At 37.9% G+C, this 17284-nt stretch overlaps 2 protein-coding genes across 2 annotated transcripts; one reads left to right on the top strand and one right to left on the bottom strand.

Annotated features, from left to right (window-relative positions):
* The first annotated feature begins 1426 nt into the window (after positions 1 to 1426).
* On the top strand, positions 1427 to 2971 carry LOC113287590 (squamosa promoter-binding protein 1-like). Its single transcript, XM_026536381.1, has 2 exons — positions 1427 to 1892; positions 2383 to 2971. The coding sequence occupies exons 1-2, from the start codon at positions 1537 to 1539 to the stop codon at positions 2615 to 2617; spliced, it is 591 nt and encodes a 196-aa protein (XP_026392166.1). The 5' UTR covers positions 1427 to 1536; the 3' UTR covers positions 2618 to 2971.
* A 1357-nt stretch (positions 2972 to 4328) lies between these two features.
* Positions 4329 to 8465, bottom strand: LOC113287589 (putative E3 ubiquitin-protein ligase RING1a). Its single transcript, XM_026536380.1, has 7 exons — positions 7962 to 8465; positions 7753 to 7798; positions 6703 to 6761; positions 6102 to 6183; positions 5834 to 5954; positions 5700 to 5741; positions 4329 to 5107 (listed from the first exon to the last, which is right to left on the bottom strand). Exons 1-7 carry the CDS (start codon positions 8116 to 8118, stop codon positions 4514 to 4516), a joined length of 1101 nt encoding a protein of 366 aa, XP_026392165.1. The 5' UTR covers positions 8119 to 8465; the 3' UTR covers positions 4329 to 4513.
* Positions 8466 to 17284: the final 8819 nt, after the last annotated feature.

The following is a 17284-nucleotide window of genomic DNA, read 5'->3' as shown; positions in this document are numbered from 1 at the left end:
TTATTCCATCATCGTAGATGATGATTAAAGAAGAAGGTCAATATGAAGAGCTTTTGGTGATGATACTGTTATATGAAGAACAAGGTCACGTGAAGAACATGGAATTGGGCTGGGATTCATCGTCTATTTCAAAAAGAATACAACTCTTTTCTTGAAAATACTTTTGTTTGTACATTTTTTATGGTTATGCTTTTGTTTCTAAATTCATCGTTGGTCTACTAGCACAACATGCATGGTCCCTTTTCTTGTTCAGAGTCTGAAATTCAGACTTCAGAAAGTCATGGAGAAGGGGGAAAAAACGGTTATACCCGCCACCCTACCCTACCCGACCCGCCAGAGAATGGATTGGGTAGGATCTTACCCGTTTAATGGCGGGTAGGGTGGCGGGTAAAAATTTTCTTAACCGCCAGTAAACGGGTAGGGTGGCGGGTATAGGTCATATCCTACCCACCCTACCCATTGTGCAGCCCTAACCGTAAGTAAAATCTGAAAGACCGTCCGAGCTCTGGGTGAAACGTGTTTTACCAGTTAATTGTTCGGCTGAAAAATATCACCACATATATAAGTGGGCATATATCAAGAATATAATAATTTCCAACCCTGGCATCTGGTCGGGGCAAGTCAGCGGTGAGGCATCTAGAGACTAGAATAGATTGATCCTTCTCTCCGTCAGAAAAAGGTACAATTCCAGACCAGGGCTAGCTAGTTGCCAATGAAGTTCGAATATAATGATCTTAACTGTACGTGGCTAATCGATTTTGAGTTAGATGCCCCCGAAAGAAAAGAAAAGGATGAAAAGATGAACAGTATCCACTTAAAAAAGGCCGAATTGTCGCTCTCAAATCGGTTCGTGCAGATAATGACTAAGATTGAGAGGGAGAGGCAGTGAACAGCTTGAGCCTTGAGTTTGTGCATGGTAGGGGTCCAAGATAAGGCAAAAGGAAGAAAAGTTGTTACCGACGCACTAGGCACTAAGCTCGTAGAGTCAATCTCAGATTAGGAGGGCAAACATTTCAGTAGGCTTATAAAAAGTTTGATTCACCACCTCCTTAATAAGGGTCAACTGATTCTTCTTCACTATTCTTATTCTTTGACGTAGTTGGGTTTATGGTTCTAGCTTATTCTTATTCTAGCTTATAAAAAGCATAGCGTACTACAAACTTAGAAAATTGACGTGACCAACAAAAAGGAAAATAATCTTGGTGGACAAGTCATCACTCCTCAGTAAGAGGTTCCAAACACTCTTTCTTTTTCATTTCAGAAAATTAACATTCCCATCCATGAACTGAATCATTCAATCTCTCTTTCTCTCACACAGTACTGTATCACTCACTCATTCACTCACTGACAGGAAAAGGATGAAAAGAACGGAGTTTGTGGTCCTAAATAGTCCCCTCTTCTTTTTCATTTTTCATTATTTTTTTACCTTTACTTAAATTCATCTCATTGATATACTTCTTATCATTGTTGTGTTTCCTCTACTCAAAACCCAAGTCTTTATTTTTCTTCATTCACTCTTTCTCTCACACTAAAAAAATGGAGGGTATGAAGAGTAGCAGAGTAGACGGAGGAAAAAGAAGTTTGAAGGAGAAATCAAAGAAAGATGATGATGTAGTAGATGAAGAAGGATTTGGGTCTTGTGACGATGATAAACGGAAAAAGGCTTCTTCTTATTTTACTTCTTCAAAGAAGGGATCAAGTAGTCTTGGTGGTGGTGGTGGTGGTGGTGGTGGTGGTGGAATTGCTTTGCCTTGCCAAGCTGAGAACTGTAATGTTGATCTAAGTGAAGCTAAAAGGTATCATAGACGTCACAAGGTTTGCGAACATCACTCTAAGGCTCCAGTTGTTATTGTTGCCGGTCTTCGACAAAGATTCTGTCAGCAATGTAGCAGGTTAAGAATCATCTTCTTCTTCTTTATTCCCTTGTAGAATTTGTTCTATTTTATTTATGTTTTTAGGGCTAGTTGTCTGTGATCAGGATTTGACTAGAGTTTAATTGTACAGGGTTTAGTGTGTGCTAGAACATGATCATATTTTCTTAGAATGTTTCGAGATTTTTGGGACAAACTTATGTTAACATATTATTATACCCCATGAGGGGTTTTAATCAAGGTGTGCTCAACACTGGCTCTAATTAGAACATTAGGTCCCTAACTTTGTTATGATCTCTATTGTCATGTTTTTGTGTGGAAAAATTTTCTTGGTATGCACTCGAGAAACATCACTTGAAAGTATAAATTGCTGACCAGTAATTAAGGGAGATTTGTCTCTTATTTTTGAACATTTACTACGGAAGAGTTTTAGTAGATAAATTATTTGTCTCATTTGATGCTTTGGTCTATGAGCTTTCTGAGGATGAGTTCTTTTTTCTCCTAATTGTAGGTTCCATGAATTATCTGAGTTTGACGAAACTAAGAGGAGTTGTCGTAGACGTTTGGCTGGGCATAATGAACGGCGAAGGAAATCCTCTTCGGAGTCCCATGGGGAAGGATCGAGCCGTAAAGGAGCAACAGGAACTCAGTTGAAGGAAAACCATTGTAGGCAAGCTGATCAAAACGGGAGGTTGCCAGCAAGCCTTCCTGAAAACTCCACTTACAAACATTTTCAGATCCGGTAAGGTAGTAAAAGGTCAGCTGTGCGCTGCTCTCTCTCTTCTGTCATCCTCTTGTGGCTTCATAATAGGTACTAGCATTCCATATATGCCTACTTATATATTAAGTATTTAATAACATGTATCTAAATCAAATGCTAAGTGCAATACCTGCATAATATTCATCTCACGGTGATCATGTTTCTGTTTTTAACTGGTGAGTTGCAGTGGTTTCGCATTCTCTTAGGTACTCTAGTTTTATAACGTGGTGTGTTATATGCAGTACTAGTGTGCGTATGTTAATCTGTTTAAGTGTTCTCAACAATGTATTATTTACAAGACTTCTGACGGTTAAGAATATATATCTGCGTGTTAATTCTATGATTCAAGTTGCTCATGGTAAGGTAAAATGGTTACTATCAGTAACTTATGTACTTCCAGTTTTCATCGTAAAACCAGGTTTACATGCATTATTGTTCTGGTACATATGTTCCAATGTTCTTCACTGCTACTCGATCCAAGGATTTTCAATTTCACATTTTTTGATAAATATGAACTTCCAATCGTCAGTCATTTTTATTTGGTTTTCGATTAAACATCCAGTATGAAGCATAAAACCAGTTCATACAGGTCCATCCTTTTCCACCTATCCGACGACATTTTATTCGCCGTAAAGGCAAATCTGGTTCTATGTTGCATGATCTGAAACTGAGACCATTATACACCTCTTGCTGGTGTGGCCCCATGGCGTCCTTTATTTCTACCTACTGTTAATAATAGGTGGTAGACATGGTTATTATCACGATTACTTCCGTATACAAAGGCCAATTACAATAGGGTCCACATGGTGGTGCTATGAGGTGACGGACTCACAGGTAATGAAGTTTTTATTATGGTACAGATAGATTACTCTCACGAGACTCTCACCCAGAATCTCTGGATGCGGTAAGATGTCCTTAGATGATCACCTTTAATTCCTTGTAAAAAGATCATCACAGAAGCATTATGATGAGGAATGCAGTCCCTGGATCAAAACTTGTTAAAGCTTAAAGTAAACTGCCATGATGCTAGACTTGCTGCTTGGTTAAATCAGGCCGAAGGGATCTCTGCAATGATGCATTGTTTCCAATTTGCTAATATAAAATTTAGGCATTCGTAATCTTTTGCTGACCTAAAAACTGCAGCCTTCGATCAGATCGGCGAGAACACCTTATCCCTCCCTTGGTTTTAAAAATTTAAAGGTTATAGGTGGCAGAAATTGCAAACTAGTTCCGAGTGGGCGATCCTAAGACTCGTTTCCTTTCTAATTTGGAGCCCTGAACACAAAGAGATGAAAGTTCGCAATTATTTTTGCTATGAGCTTCGATGGGCTACTCTTTATAAGACATCCTACGCGACATACCCAGGGCTTGAGGGCTTTAGTCAATCCGGTGCCGTACACATGTGAAAGAGATGCAACTTTTATGATTCCATGTGTGTCAGGGTTCAGATACAGATTCCTAAATCTTCTCAGTTTTCATTGTTTATTGATCAGATCAATAAACAATAGAACCTGTGATCAAAAATGGAATCGAATTATCCAGCCAAGGCATGCAAGTTGTGTTGAACGAATGAAAGCTAAGATTTTATTGTGATAGTGAAAAAAAAAAAGTACTCGACTGTCCCTGGATATGAAATACAGTACCATTACAACCTGAAAACTCCTAAATCTATAATTCGAAACCAACAAATATTTGCAAAAATAAAAAAATCGAGAGATATGGAGGAGCAATCTCACTGCTATCTGTGTATATTTTGTTCATCAAAAAATAAATAAATAAACCTGTGCAATGTACAACCAACTAAACAAAGTAACCCCAGATGCGTTCTCTCCACCAATAGTAGAGAACTTATGAAGCAAATTTTCCAATTAGCATCCTTATTTTATGCCTCGGAGTTGTCTTCCTCTAACTTGTGAATATTATCTACCAAGTCGAATAGGGGGTTGCTTCGAGGGATCCTACTGTTCATACTGTTCCCAGCGGTTAGATTTCTTTGTCGACTGTGACTCCGAGTCCCACCCTTACCCCAAACAAGCACTTCAGGTAACCTAACGAACCCAGGAGTTTTAAATGGATCTGCACTCTCTTTGGTAACATCTTCTGAACCATTGTTTTCATTAAACTCAGTATTTGCATTAGCAGATGCTGAAGAAGGCTGCGAAGAACAGCCCCTTACCCATCTCCTGCGCTTTCTTGGCTTCAGATCTATACTTGAATCATCACTAGAAGATGACCTTCCATCTACCCTGTTACAATTAACATAACCATTACCATTGCTGCTACCAGTGCCGTTTACATGATCATCGTCTTCAGAACTTTGAGTTGATTCGTTGTTTCTTCTTCTTCCTCTTCGTTTATTTGGCTGATCAGTTGTCCTTGTAGATGAAGTCACGAATTTAGCTGTTGTACGGTTTTTATGAGTACTACCAAGAGCTGATGATTGTCGTCGAACAGTCTGGGCGATATAGTCTTGGATCTATCGAGGAGAAAAGAAAAGAAAATAAAAGACCTGCAGTTAAGAATGAACAAAGTGGCCAGAATTACAAGGTAGCTTTCTTTGTGTGCATTGGAATTAGTTTGTGTTTGCCTACTTAAAAAATAGAAAACAAACAACATGAACAAAACCTCAGACTACATGTACCAATGCTCAAGGAGATATTGTGAAGAATGTTCCAGGTAATGCCAACTCCAAACAGAGCTTTATTTCTTTAAAAGCAAGCATACAAAGAAAAGCACAGTCGAAATGAAGTTTGGGTCTTAGCTCCACTTAAGGGTACCATTAGGTGTGAACTCTTACAACTTTAAAATGAAAGAGAAAAAGAGTGGTTGCCGTACTTTTATTCAACTCCACTAACCATGCCATTCCAAGGCTTTGAAACATATGGTTAAAGCATATCATGGATAAAGAGTTGCAGATTACAGTTAATAGCACACTTAGAATGCCTGTAGGAGCCAATAAATGTAAGAATGCAATCTGTTTGGTGAAAGCATAATTGAGTGACTGTTTTGTGACTAGAATAAATATGATGATGATGAATAAATAAGCATAAATACTTTAAATACCCTACATGCTTATTGCGAATCTTTTCCTCATCGCCAAATGCCAGTTCCTGCAACCATAGCACACTTATCAGTTTAAAAAATGCTCAAATGCAATTCGAGTAAGAACTACAATGAAAAAAAGATTATTCAAATGACTTACCTTCTCCTCATACTCGTCAATGTCTGGATATAGAGTTGCAATAAGGATATCATAATTGGGATCATCTCTCAAAGAACGACGACTTGCACAATGTGTACGACAAGCAGGACATTCATTGTTCCTGCACAAATTTTTATTTACAGTAATATTACAACTTTTATAGATCCGAGTTCCACAATATGAAATAACCAAACACATTACCAGCAGGAACTTGCTCCTAAGCTAAATCATAAAGAAAAAATGAAGTTCAGAAGGTTTCATAGCCTACCCAAGACGTATTGATTTGTCAATGCATTCCCTGCAAAAGCGATGCAGACATTCCATTACAGTTCTCGTCTTCCTGATAATACCTGGCAAGATAATATAGGTACTCTGTCATACAATGTTTCTCGTCTCGCTGATCACGGTGACAGAGTAATTAAATTATAAGTAGATCATGCTTGATGCATAAAACCTGAAATGCAGAAGAATAGGAATGATTTGGAGTAGAGAATTGAGACCCTTTACACAGTAGACCATAGAACATAGTGATATGGTAAAGTTCATGTGCACCTAAGAAACTAATTGCGAAAAGTGTTCATAGCCGATAACTTAGTTGAGGAGAGAAAATACAAATGTGTATCCCCCATTTAACATTCGGAAAGTGTTCATAGCCGGCAGTCATTACACAACCTTCGGTTTATCAGATTACTTTCCCATGTATGCTAGATTCCCAATTGTTAAATGTACCTAAAAAGCACCAGGTTGCAAGCTCACTGCCTCGATGTAAGAGTAGTCTATACTCTGAAAATAGAGGTATGTCTCTAGAGCAAATTCCATAGACTGCCAGGCACCCAAGGACCATGTACAGAACAAGATATGGACCATACCTAGACATATTGGACACTGCACTTCTTTGCGTATCTCTGATAATTTTACTAACACGAAACTGCAACAAAGAAAGGGATAAACAAAGGTCATTAATTACGTTAAAATCATTGACAAATATATGGATGGAAAAAAAAAGTTCGGTTGAGCAAAATCTAGACAAGCTCTACTCTGAAAAAGTACCAATTTCATTATTAAACTGTAATTTATTTCAAAATTTCTCCTTGGATTATCTCTATGAGAGATAGCAGTCCCAAGTTGCAAATAGGTGTTTCAAGCTTATGTCACCTAATCACCTACTCCTCTGATGTCCAAACAAAAGCGAGTTTTTCCATGAAAGACCATTTTGGACAACATTACTCATTTCCATTGTTTGTTGGAAATAGATATCATTAAGTCCAGAAAAGTCTTCCATGTATAAGTGCCAATCTTCAACTACTCCATTTCCCTATTGCTCTCAGAAATCCGTCACTGTAGAAAGCTATAACAATCACATTCTCGTCGAAATTCGTAGTTTCCAGATGTAAGATCCAGCATGATTGAACGGGGAATTTTGTGAGAATTAGTACAATCAACTTTCACAAGAAAAATATCAAACAGTGTTTAAACGATTTGCCTAACATGCATATGACCCTGTAACTTTGAACTTAGTCAAATCAAGTGAGGAAAAATGACTGAGTAATCCAGAACATGCAACTTTTAAATCAATCACCAAACATAATCGAATCGTGAGAAAGGATGGCTAAAATCAACGAGATCTATCCAAATGAATACCAGGAAACCAGATTGTATGCATAATCCTCCTAGCTAGTGACCTCTGCTAAACTAAACAGAAGAAATCTGTGTCGCACGTTAACGGTAAGAAAAACAAAACAGAATTACCATTGGAGCTGAAATCAAATGCTTCTGGAACGATAACCGATACAGAAAATAAAAACTATCAAAATGAAAACATCGAATCAGCGATTAAGAACCTGAAGAGAGAAAAAGTGAAAGGCGACGAACTGAAAATTATAATTAGAGGAAGAAGAAGAACGTAGATAATAACTTACTCATCTTTATCATCACCGCTACTAGAAGAAGGGGTTGGATCAGAATCTGAGAAATAATATTGAATAAGTAAAATTAGATTATAAGGTTGTTTTCAAACAAGTAAAGAATCTTGATTTGATTCAAGATTGAGACTGAAATTGAGGTTGAAATTGATATTGATTTCGTGTACTGATTTGATATACATCGTATATCTTCTACTGCTACGTACCATCGTCTCCCACTCTATCTTGTATTTGTTCTTCATTTTGTTGGAGCGTCTGTTGTTTTTGATAGCAGTCATGACGTTCTTGTTGCTGTTGATGATGATGATGATGATGATAAGAATCTTCCATTAGATTCTCAGGTGATCTCTTCTGTACTGACATTGCACAAACTTTCTACTCGACTTATACCTACACAGAAATCAAGAGAAAGAGAGACGAAACACACACTCCCTCTCCCTCTCCCTCTCCCTGTATGTTCGTGTGTTGTGTGCGTCAAGAGTAATTGAGAAAGAATGAGGTTTTGAGAGAGAGAGAGAGAGAGTCTTGCCGAAGGGAAGTTATTTTAATATCAATAGATAGATTGCGGCAACAAGGCACATGCACTTGTTTCATTGACGCTGTGTTGGTCTATGACTCTAAAACTGGAGAACTGGAGATTCTTCTGCTTTCTCCAAGGGTAATTTCGCCACACTAAACACTAATGTACACTAAACATTTGTACGGACTAAGGATCTGTCCCAACGTTCTTGTTTTTCCTTGGGGTAGGGCGCCCTCCATCAGCATTCAGCTACATGTTATTGTATGTGTTTTTGGTTAACTGGTTCTCTGGATCAAGCTAGGTTGATTTAATGGAATCTTGAAGGGCACATTATTCTCATAGTATCAATATCAAGGAACAGGTTCGATATGGAGAAAAAAAGTCTATCCTGTCTTGTAAACTCAATGGGAAGCAAAAATCTTGCTATGGCTATGGGTGTAACAAAACAAAAATGGGCTTGGAAGCCCAAAATCTTAGACACGTTAAGCTTGGGAGCCAGTTGGGCTGGGTTTTGCACACTCTGCTTTAAACTGAACATTAATTTTGGGCATGCCTAAAACTTTCAAGGCATACAAAAGACTAGTCCTAACTTGGGTGACCTTATAAGAGGTACCCTATGGGATGGTTCAATTACCTATATGCCCTTAAATTCTCTAAATTACTACTAATCTATCCCTATCCCTAATACAAAAACCTATAATCAATAAACCAAAATCAGTTTCATATCTCTAACCCCTTCTTCTTCCTCCTCCAGAACAGCCGAACCCTTCTTCTTCCTTTTTTTTTCATCGTATCATCGCGGAAATTTAATCGTCGATTCGTGAAAATTTAGTCGACGATTAAACTCATCTATATAATGGTTCGCCGTAAGCCAGTATCTCGTTCTAATCGAGCGATTGAACAACCCATTGAAGAAGAAGAAGATTTAGAGAGTGAAGAAGAAACTCAAAATCAACCACAAAATCAACCGGAAGAAGAGATTGAAGAAGAACCAACTCCACAAATGAGAATAAGAAGGTTAGTTTTACAAACTCATCTCGTATTTGATGTTTTTGATTGGTTTGATTGATTTAATTCGTCAAAATCATGTTTCTGCGGCGGTTACAGGGTATGGTTCGGCGCAAAACAAATCTTAGATGTGCGCCGAGCTGTTCTTGAAACTGAACCCTGAAAGTGCATTTGAACGGCTCGGCGTATATCTGAAATCCGTTTTGAGCCGAACTTGGTGACACAGAGACTTATATTTAGGATCGGCTTATTCGATGGTGTTAGTTTTGTGCCGAATATGTTTTGTGAATTTCAGAAATTTTACATGTGCGTAGGATCGTCTTGTATGGTAGTATTAGTTTTGTGCCGAATAATTGTTGTTTGAATTTCAGAAGTTTTGCATGTGTATAGGATGGGCTCATATGGTAGTACTAGTTTTGTGCCGAATAAATGTTTGAATTCATAAGTCTAGATTCGGCTAATTCGATAGTATTAGGGTTGCGCCGAATATCATTGTTAAAATTTCATAAATTTTACTAATGTGTAGGATCGGCTTATTTATATGATATCATGTTGCGCCGAATACATGTTTGAGTTCATAATCATAGATTCATCTTATCGACGGTATCGGTTGTGAGCCGAATATATAGGATCGGCTAATAATTTTGCATGTGCGTAGGATCGGCTTGTATGGTAGTATTAGTTTTGTGCCGAATAATTGTTGTTTGAATTTCAGAATTTCTGCATGTGCTTAGGATCGGCTTGTATGGTTGTATTAGTTTTGCGCTGAATAAAGGTTTCGATTCATAAGTCTAGATTCGGCTTATTCGATAGTATTAGTGTTGCGCCGAATATTATTGTTAAAATTTCATAAATTTTACTAGTGTGTAGGATCGGCTTATTTATATGATATCATGTTGCGCCGAATACATGTTTGAGTTCATAACCATAGATTCGGCTTATTCGACGGTATCGGTTGTGAGCCGAACATATAGGATCGGCTAATAATTTTGCATGTGCGTAGGATCGGCTTGTATGGTAGTATTAGTTTTGTGCCGAATAATTGTTGTTTGAATTTCAGAATTTTTGCATGTGCTTAGGATCGGCTTGTATGGTTGTATTAGTTTTGCGCCGAATAAAGGTTTCGATTCATAAGTCTAGATTCGGCTTATTCGATAGTATTAGTGTCGCGCCGAATATTATTGTTAAAATTTCATAAATTTTACAAGTGTGTAGGATCGGCTTATTTATATTATATCATGTTGCGCCGAATACATGTTTGAGTTCATAATCATAGATTCGGCTTATTCGACGGTATCGGTTGTGAGCCGAATATATGGGATCGGCTTATAATTGTTTTGTGGTATGAGCCGATCCACTCTCTGTGTAAGCTAATAAAAATTTCAAGACATGATTCGGCTCATATGTGTTATTTCGGGTAAGCCGAGCCTTCTTATTTTCTTACAAGTTTTTGGCTTTCCAAATCTCTTTAATGTTCGAATTAGTCTTATAACTTTCATACTTGTGTCAAGACCAATGCAGCTACAAATAGGAAGAAGATTGAGGTAACACCTTCTACTTCTAAAACTCCCGATCCTAGACGAGGAGGTAAGAAAAAATTGGGAGCGGGAGGTAGAGGAGGAACTTTAGAAGAAGTAAGAATTGAAAGACAAGTAAGAATTGAAAGACAAGAAGAAGGAATAGCTGAAGATGAAGAAGTTTATGATAATCAAGAAGTTCATCAAGAAACACAACCCCAAGGAAAACCCAAGAAAGACAAGAAAGGTAACAAGGTGGCAGAACCCGAGAAAGAGAAGAACGATGATGATCGACGGATCACTGGTTTACACATTCCTGATGAAGATGACGTAATTACACCTCGATCAGATGGTTTGCCTCATGGTCTTCCGGAAGATGGAGGAAATGTGTTGATTGGTTATGCCGATTCTTGGGCGTAGAGAATTTATGAGACTCCTGATCACAACCGTGCAGTCCGAGTATTGAGACACCAGAGGGCAGCGGAATGGAGTCTTGATGAAGAGATTCCTGAGGTGATTGCTTACGTACAAGCCAGTGCTTTATGGCCTGCTATCAATTATGGACATAAGGACTATGATAGTGTGTCGGCCTCTGCATTTACCGAGTGCTTTTGTCCAGAAACTTACACATTTCAATTACCTTTTGGAGAGATGTCAATCACTCCTGATGAGGCTAGTAAGATTACAGGTCTTAAAGCAAGGGGTGTAAGTGTGTATGCTGTTTTTTATGACATGAGTTGGGATGAGCTATACAATTTGTACCTGGAATTCCTTGGTTGGGGTTCAATGAAAACTGAGTTGGAGTTTTGTCGATCAGTTAAAGATGTCGATACCGTTTTCATACCAGGTGGAAGAAATAAGAAGAATAAGAAGATCAAGTTGACTAACTTGAAAAGGGAGTTTGAGAACACAAAGGAAAGAGTCATACAAGGTTTGTTGATAATGGATCCCGTCAAAGTGAAGCAAAGCGGAACTGCCTACTTGCTTTATAGTCTTGGTAGAGACATCTTTCCCGACACTACCGGAAACAAGGTAAATGCTAATTATCTCCAATTGGTAAAGAATCTTGAAACTTGTAACAAGTTTGCTTGGGGAACGGCTACGCTCGCTTACCTGCTGGACCAACTTGCCACCGCGTCTAGGTTGACAAGTACAAACATCGGAGGGAACTTCACTTTGCTCCAGGTAACTTTTGGGAGTTCAGAGTATGGTTCGGCTTATAACCATAAAACCTTTTAAGCCGAAGTTTTTTCTTACTTGGTTCGGCTTATAATACTTGATCCATATAAGCCGAACAGTTCTCTGAGTTTGCAAACTTTAGTCTTACTTTGATGTTTCCAAGTAAAACTTGTTTCTATCAATTCAATTCCTTTGATTTTTTTAATGTGGTTCTTTCGATGCAGGTGTGGATATATGACCATTTCCCAATTTTGAACTTGGCCAAAGTATTTGAGAAAGATGTCGATTATGTTGATACTGAGCCAACTGCAGCACGGTACGCGTACGAGGACTCCAAGAAAAGGAACAAAAATAAGTTGGTGGCAAGTTTGAGAGAGACGTTAGACTGTCTTGGTGTTGATGATGTCGCTTTTCAACCATATGAGAATGAAGATGAAGAAGATGAAGTTGTTGAAGATGAGGATATGCCGGTAGGTATGTATCATGGGCCATTGTGGTATCCCGGTGGTTATGTTATATACGATCCTAGGCGAGTACTCCGTCAATTAGGATGTGTCCAAAAGGTTCCTTTGTTTGACGAGAAATTCAGGTTGTTACCAAAGAGTGGTAAGGGAACTAAAAGCACCACTTCATCTTGGGAACCAAAGTATGATCCTGATCCCACCGTTGAGTTTTGGAATAATTTAGACAATCACACATTATATGCGTCCAAGTTAACACCTTTACTTGATGATCCATGTGAAGAGGATCCGGGCTATATGGATTGGTATAACCAAATTTCTCATCCCTTCATTATCAATAAGAAAAGGCAAAAGATATCTGATAAGGGGAAGGCGAGGCCAATCAAGATCACCAACAAGTCTACTTCCGAAGATGTAGTCAAGGCTTTCAAGGTTATGGTAAGAATGACTTCACTTTATACTGTTTTCATATATTAGTTATGGTAAAAATCTCTTCAACCTCATGGTTATAAGTTGTTCTCAAATGAAAAATAGGTTGTCGCGGGTAGGGAGATGTTAAAGAAAATGAAGGCCAAACTTGGTTGCAAAACAACAATGACCGTGGAAGAACAAAAATACCTCATCGACAAGTGGGATGCAATCATCAACAAAGGACAAGGACCCGAGGAACCCGAACAAAGTCCTACCACTAAGAGGTCTCGACAAGTTGGTGAAGGTACAAGCCAAGTTGGTGCTACCGTCCAACCCGGTAATGATGCGTCGGAAGATGAAGAACAAGGTGGAAGAAGAGGTGGTCGTGGAACTAAAAAGAGGGGTCGTGGTTAAATTCCCTTTTATGTAACTTTTATGGTACACTTTTTCTTAAGTTTTAAGTACACTTTTATGGTGTTGCAAACACCTTTGCTTTAAGGTGCTGAACTTTGTTTTTAATGGTGCTGGGATTGGGTTATGGACACCGTCAATTTCAAGTTTTAATGAATAGCTTAACAGTTATGTGCCGAATTTACAGAGTTCGGCTTATCCTCTAATGTTAGTTACACGCCGAATCATTTGTCCTTCAGGTTCAGCGCATTCGATAATCACATTATGTGCCGAACTATGAACATTTACAGGTTTCGGCTTATACGATATCCTCAATATGTGTCGAACCGCGAACAATATTTTAACCCAAAAATTAACAAATTCATGTTCGGCTCAGACGATAATCATATTATGTGCCGAACCTTGAACATAAGAGGTTTCGGCTGATACGATATTCTCCATATGTGCCGAACCAGTAACAATATTTCAACCCAGAAATTAAAAAATTATGTTCGGCACATACGAATTTGGATATGTAAGCCGAATTAGTAATGATTCTATTCCGGGCTATTCAGTATGTTTTTTGGCTTACTATGAAACTTTCATATAAGCCGAACTAGTGTCTAGCAAAATGGTGGGAATTGGAAATTATAGGTTCGGCGCATGCAGTAAACAGATTCAGTAAGCCGAACCGTTCATCAATTGGTAGATTCGTCTCATAGATGTGAGCCGAACCTCAACCTGTTTCGCCGAACCATGATTCATAATCTAAGAAATCAGCCATTTGGGAATCATTGGTGTAGTTGATGTGTATTTTCCTAGGTTTTTTAGATGATATATGACCCTCCTCATCCTCCATTGAATCAAGAATTATAATTTTCTCACTTTCTCCTTCTCTTTCTCTCCTTCTTAACCAAACCAAAACTTTGATTTTTTTCCTCATATTTTTCATCTAAACAACTCTTATAATTCTGAAAATTATCTTAATCTCTAAACAAAATATTTAATCACTAATCAAGATTATTAACACTAATACGTAAAGGGCAGATTTGCCATTAAAAAAATTTTGGGTTAAGGGGTTATCTGATTTTTCTATTCAACAACCTTTTTTGTCTTCATTCAGTATGCCTTGAAAGATTTTGGTATGCCCAAAATTATGGTTCTTTAAACTGGCCCCATCCCTAGTGATAGGATGCAGACTTTGTCACCTCTTGCATTAAGGTGCTATATAGCCATATGTTTAAGAAATAGTGTGAAAGATCTATATTATAAGGGACAATGGTGTTTTCCTATATCGACGACTCTCTATAGTTTGGACACATAAAGGATGGGCCAGATCGAACAACTAATGTGTTTTGGGATATACAATGGTATTTTTCTCCATCGACGGATTTCTATAGTTTGGACACATAAAGGACGGTCCAGATCGAGCAACTAATGTGTTTTGAGATATAAAATTAGGCATTTAAAATACGGTTACGATTTAGACACTTAATGAAAAACGTTAACAAATTAATTTTTTACTTTCTATAACTGTTACAACCATTATTATTTGGGACTTATTTGGGATATACAACTAATGCTACAACCGTTACAATTGTTTATATTCATGATAGTAGGGTTTAGCCTATATAAAGCTCACCATAATTTTCCCTTTGTTCACATTAGTTTCTCAAATCTAATCTTGAACAAACTTAAAAAATACCAAACCACTGTGTTGTTTGGTGACCGCTCATACTGCTGTACTCTCTTGCCCAAACACCAGGTATTATTTTCCACTTTATTTGGTTCAGTCTGTTTTGATTTGACTACAGAAAAAAAATATGTCTTGCTAAATCCGAAAAAATATCTATTGTTAATCATGTACTCTCATTCAAACCATGTAGTTCGCACCGACGGCGAGCCAAATCACATGTTTCCCTTCCAAAATTGTTCCAAGAAACACCTACAAGAATTTCAAGCAGCTGCCTGATATGGCGGAAGGGGACATTTGGATGACGATAGTCATGATTTCCCGAACACTTTATGGGGACCAATGAGGTCCAAAGCTTGGACCTATTGATGATAGACGAAAATGTAAGTATCGCCGATTTTTTATATTGTAACAAAGCTAACGACAAGCTCCACCAATTTTGAGGTTTCCTGTGAACTGACGCACAAGTCGGCTGACTCAAATCAATTTGTGCAATGTTTTCCAGTTTTTCAGTAACTTTTACCATGACTTGGGGAGTTTTAGTCCATGAAATTGGTCCGTCAGAAGATTCAGGATATGATTTACTATGGAGAATGGAAGTTTTAGTCCATGAAATTGGCTCAATGGAAGGTACAGACGTTTCCTAGGGAAAAATCCGTGGTATGATATAAAATTTGGACACTACAACATTCTTAAAGCTAACATCCTTTTGAGCATGAGAACGCGAGTTTAAGATGCCAAAATTGTAAGAACCCTCATTGTATAAATTAGGTGATTCAACTCGGAAAACGGAAAATCATGTTACCATTTGCGTTTTGATTTGAATGGATAAGAAACAAGGGTTTAGAAAAAATATTTATCAATCCTTGGCTCAAGCCAGGGTTAGGAAAGACCTAATAATGATTATAACTTTTTTTATCCCTGACTAAAATTGAGATCCGATTGTTATAGTCTCAGTGAATTTTACAGGTGCATCTTAAAAGTGTATTGTCGACGTTAGGCATTCAAAATTCCCTTATAATATAGTCTCATTGAAGTTTACAGTTCAATCCCACTTTTTTTTACAGGTGAAAGGCTATTAGGAACTTACATCGGATATCCGTAATTGCTATAGTCTCATTGAACACCTAACAAAAACGGTAAAACATATTATCCGTAATTGCTGGGAAGTAACTAAATGCTCCCTTTTGAAAAAAGAATTTTATAACAGAAGCATTAACACAAAAATTACAGTGAATCAGGAAAATACATGGGCTTTTTACAAAAATAGGCCTGTTTTTTTTTTATGGCTTACAAAACTAAGCCTGTTTTTTTTACTTCTTACAAAACTAGGCAAGTATTGACAAAAACTGATGGATGGAAAGTTAGTCCCGTTAACTGTACCTAAAAAGACCTAATAGTCCTTTGAACCGGTATGTGACCCAACGATATGTGTCGACTCTTTATACATCACCACACACTGCATATGTGGCACTGCATACATGGCACCATGATATCCCAATACAACTTCTATTTTCTATCCATCAATCTAGCCATCACCATCACTGATGCAGCCGCCTACTCCAACCGAGCCAAATACCTCCCCAAAATCCAGAATCCAACAGCCTCACCACCACAAGAAACCCATTGCAGTCGCTTCCTCTGGCTAACAAACTCGTACAAAATTCAGCCAATTCTGCCAACACACAAACCAAATCTGATCTCACATCTAAGCCATCATTCATCATTCATGGAGTAGCATGTTTCTAGAATCGATTATACGACCGCCACCACCATTAGCAACCATTCTTCGACTGCTTGATTTGTTAAGTAAATATCACAAAATTCAGTTCATAGATACTGCAGCTACATCAATCACATACAAATTAAATCCGTGGGTAATCGAGATACCACCTTCTGTATGTCCTGCTGGTGATAGCTTTCACAGACAAAACTGATCCCTCGGGCATCTCCACAAACACCTTCTGTACGTCCTGGTGGTGATACAAACTTGAGCTTCCCATTGTTTCCTAAGCCAAATTATACATCCTTCCCCGCAGAAATTTCATATTCAAAGGAAGTCCAATATTCCTGAACATATGCACACTTTAATTTCTACAACATCCACACCTTACAATCGCATAAAATTAACGAAGTAACATCACTTGGATGATTTCTGGCAGCAAACACATTTCAATCCCACTTTAACATATGCACACTTTAAGTTTACAGTTCAATCCCACTTTTTTTACAGGTGAAAGGCTATCAGGAATTTACATCGGATATCCGTAATAGCTATAGTCTCATTGAACACCTAACAAAAACGGTAAAATATATTATCTGTAATTGCTGGGAAGTAACTAAATGCTCC

This window comes from Papaver somniferum, chromosome 6, assembly GCF_003573695.1.
Source record: "Papaver somniferum cultivar HN1 chromosome 6, ASM357369v1, whole genome shotgun sequence".
Taxonomy (NCBI): domain Eukaryota; kingdom Viridiplantae; phylum Streptophyta; class Magnoliopsida; order Ranunculales; family Papaveraceae; genus Papaver; species Papaver somniferum.
The sequence above is the reverse complement of the archived record's forward strand: the minus strand, read 5'-3'. Positions and strand labels throughout refer to the sequence as shown.

Coding starts and splice junctions, on each gene's coding strand:
- LOC113287590 (XM_026536381.1), top strand. CDS start 1,537: ATGGAGGGTATGAAGAGTAGCAGAGTAGACGGAGGAAAAAGAAGTTTG. Junction 1,893..2,382: donor TTCTGTCAGCAATGTAGCAG/GTTAAGAATCAT, acceptor TCCTAATTGTAG/GTTCCATGAATTATCTGAGT.
- LOC113287589 (XM_026536380.1), bottom strand. CDS start 8,118: ATGTCAGTACAGAAGAGATCACCTGAGAATCTAATGGAAGATTCTTAT. Junction 7,799..7,961: donor AGATAGAGTGGGAGACGATG/GTACGTAGCAGT, acceptor ATTATTTCTCAG/ATTCTGATCCAACCCCTTCT. Junction 5,955..6,101: donor GACAAATCAATACGTCTTGG/GTAGGCTATGAA, acceptor AAATTTGTGCAG/GAACAATGAATGTCCTGCTT.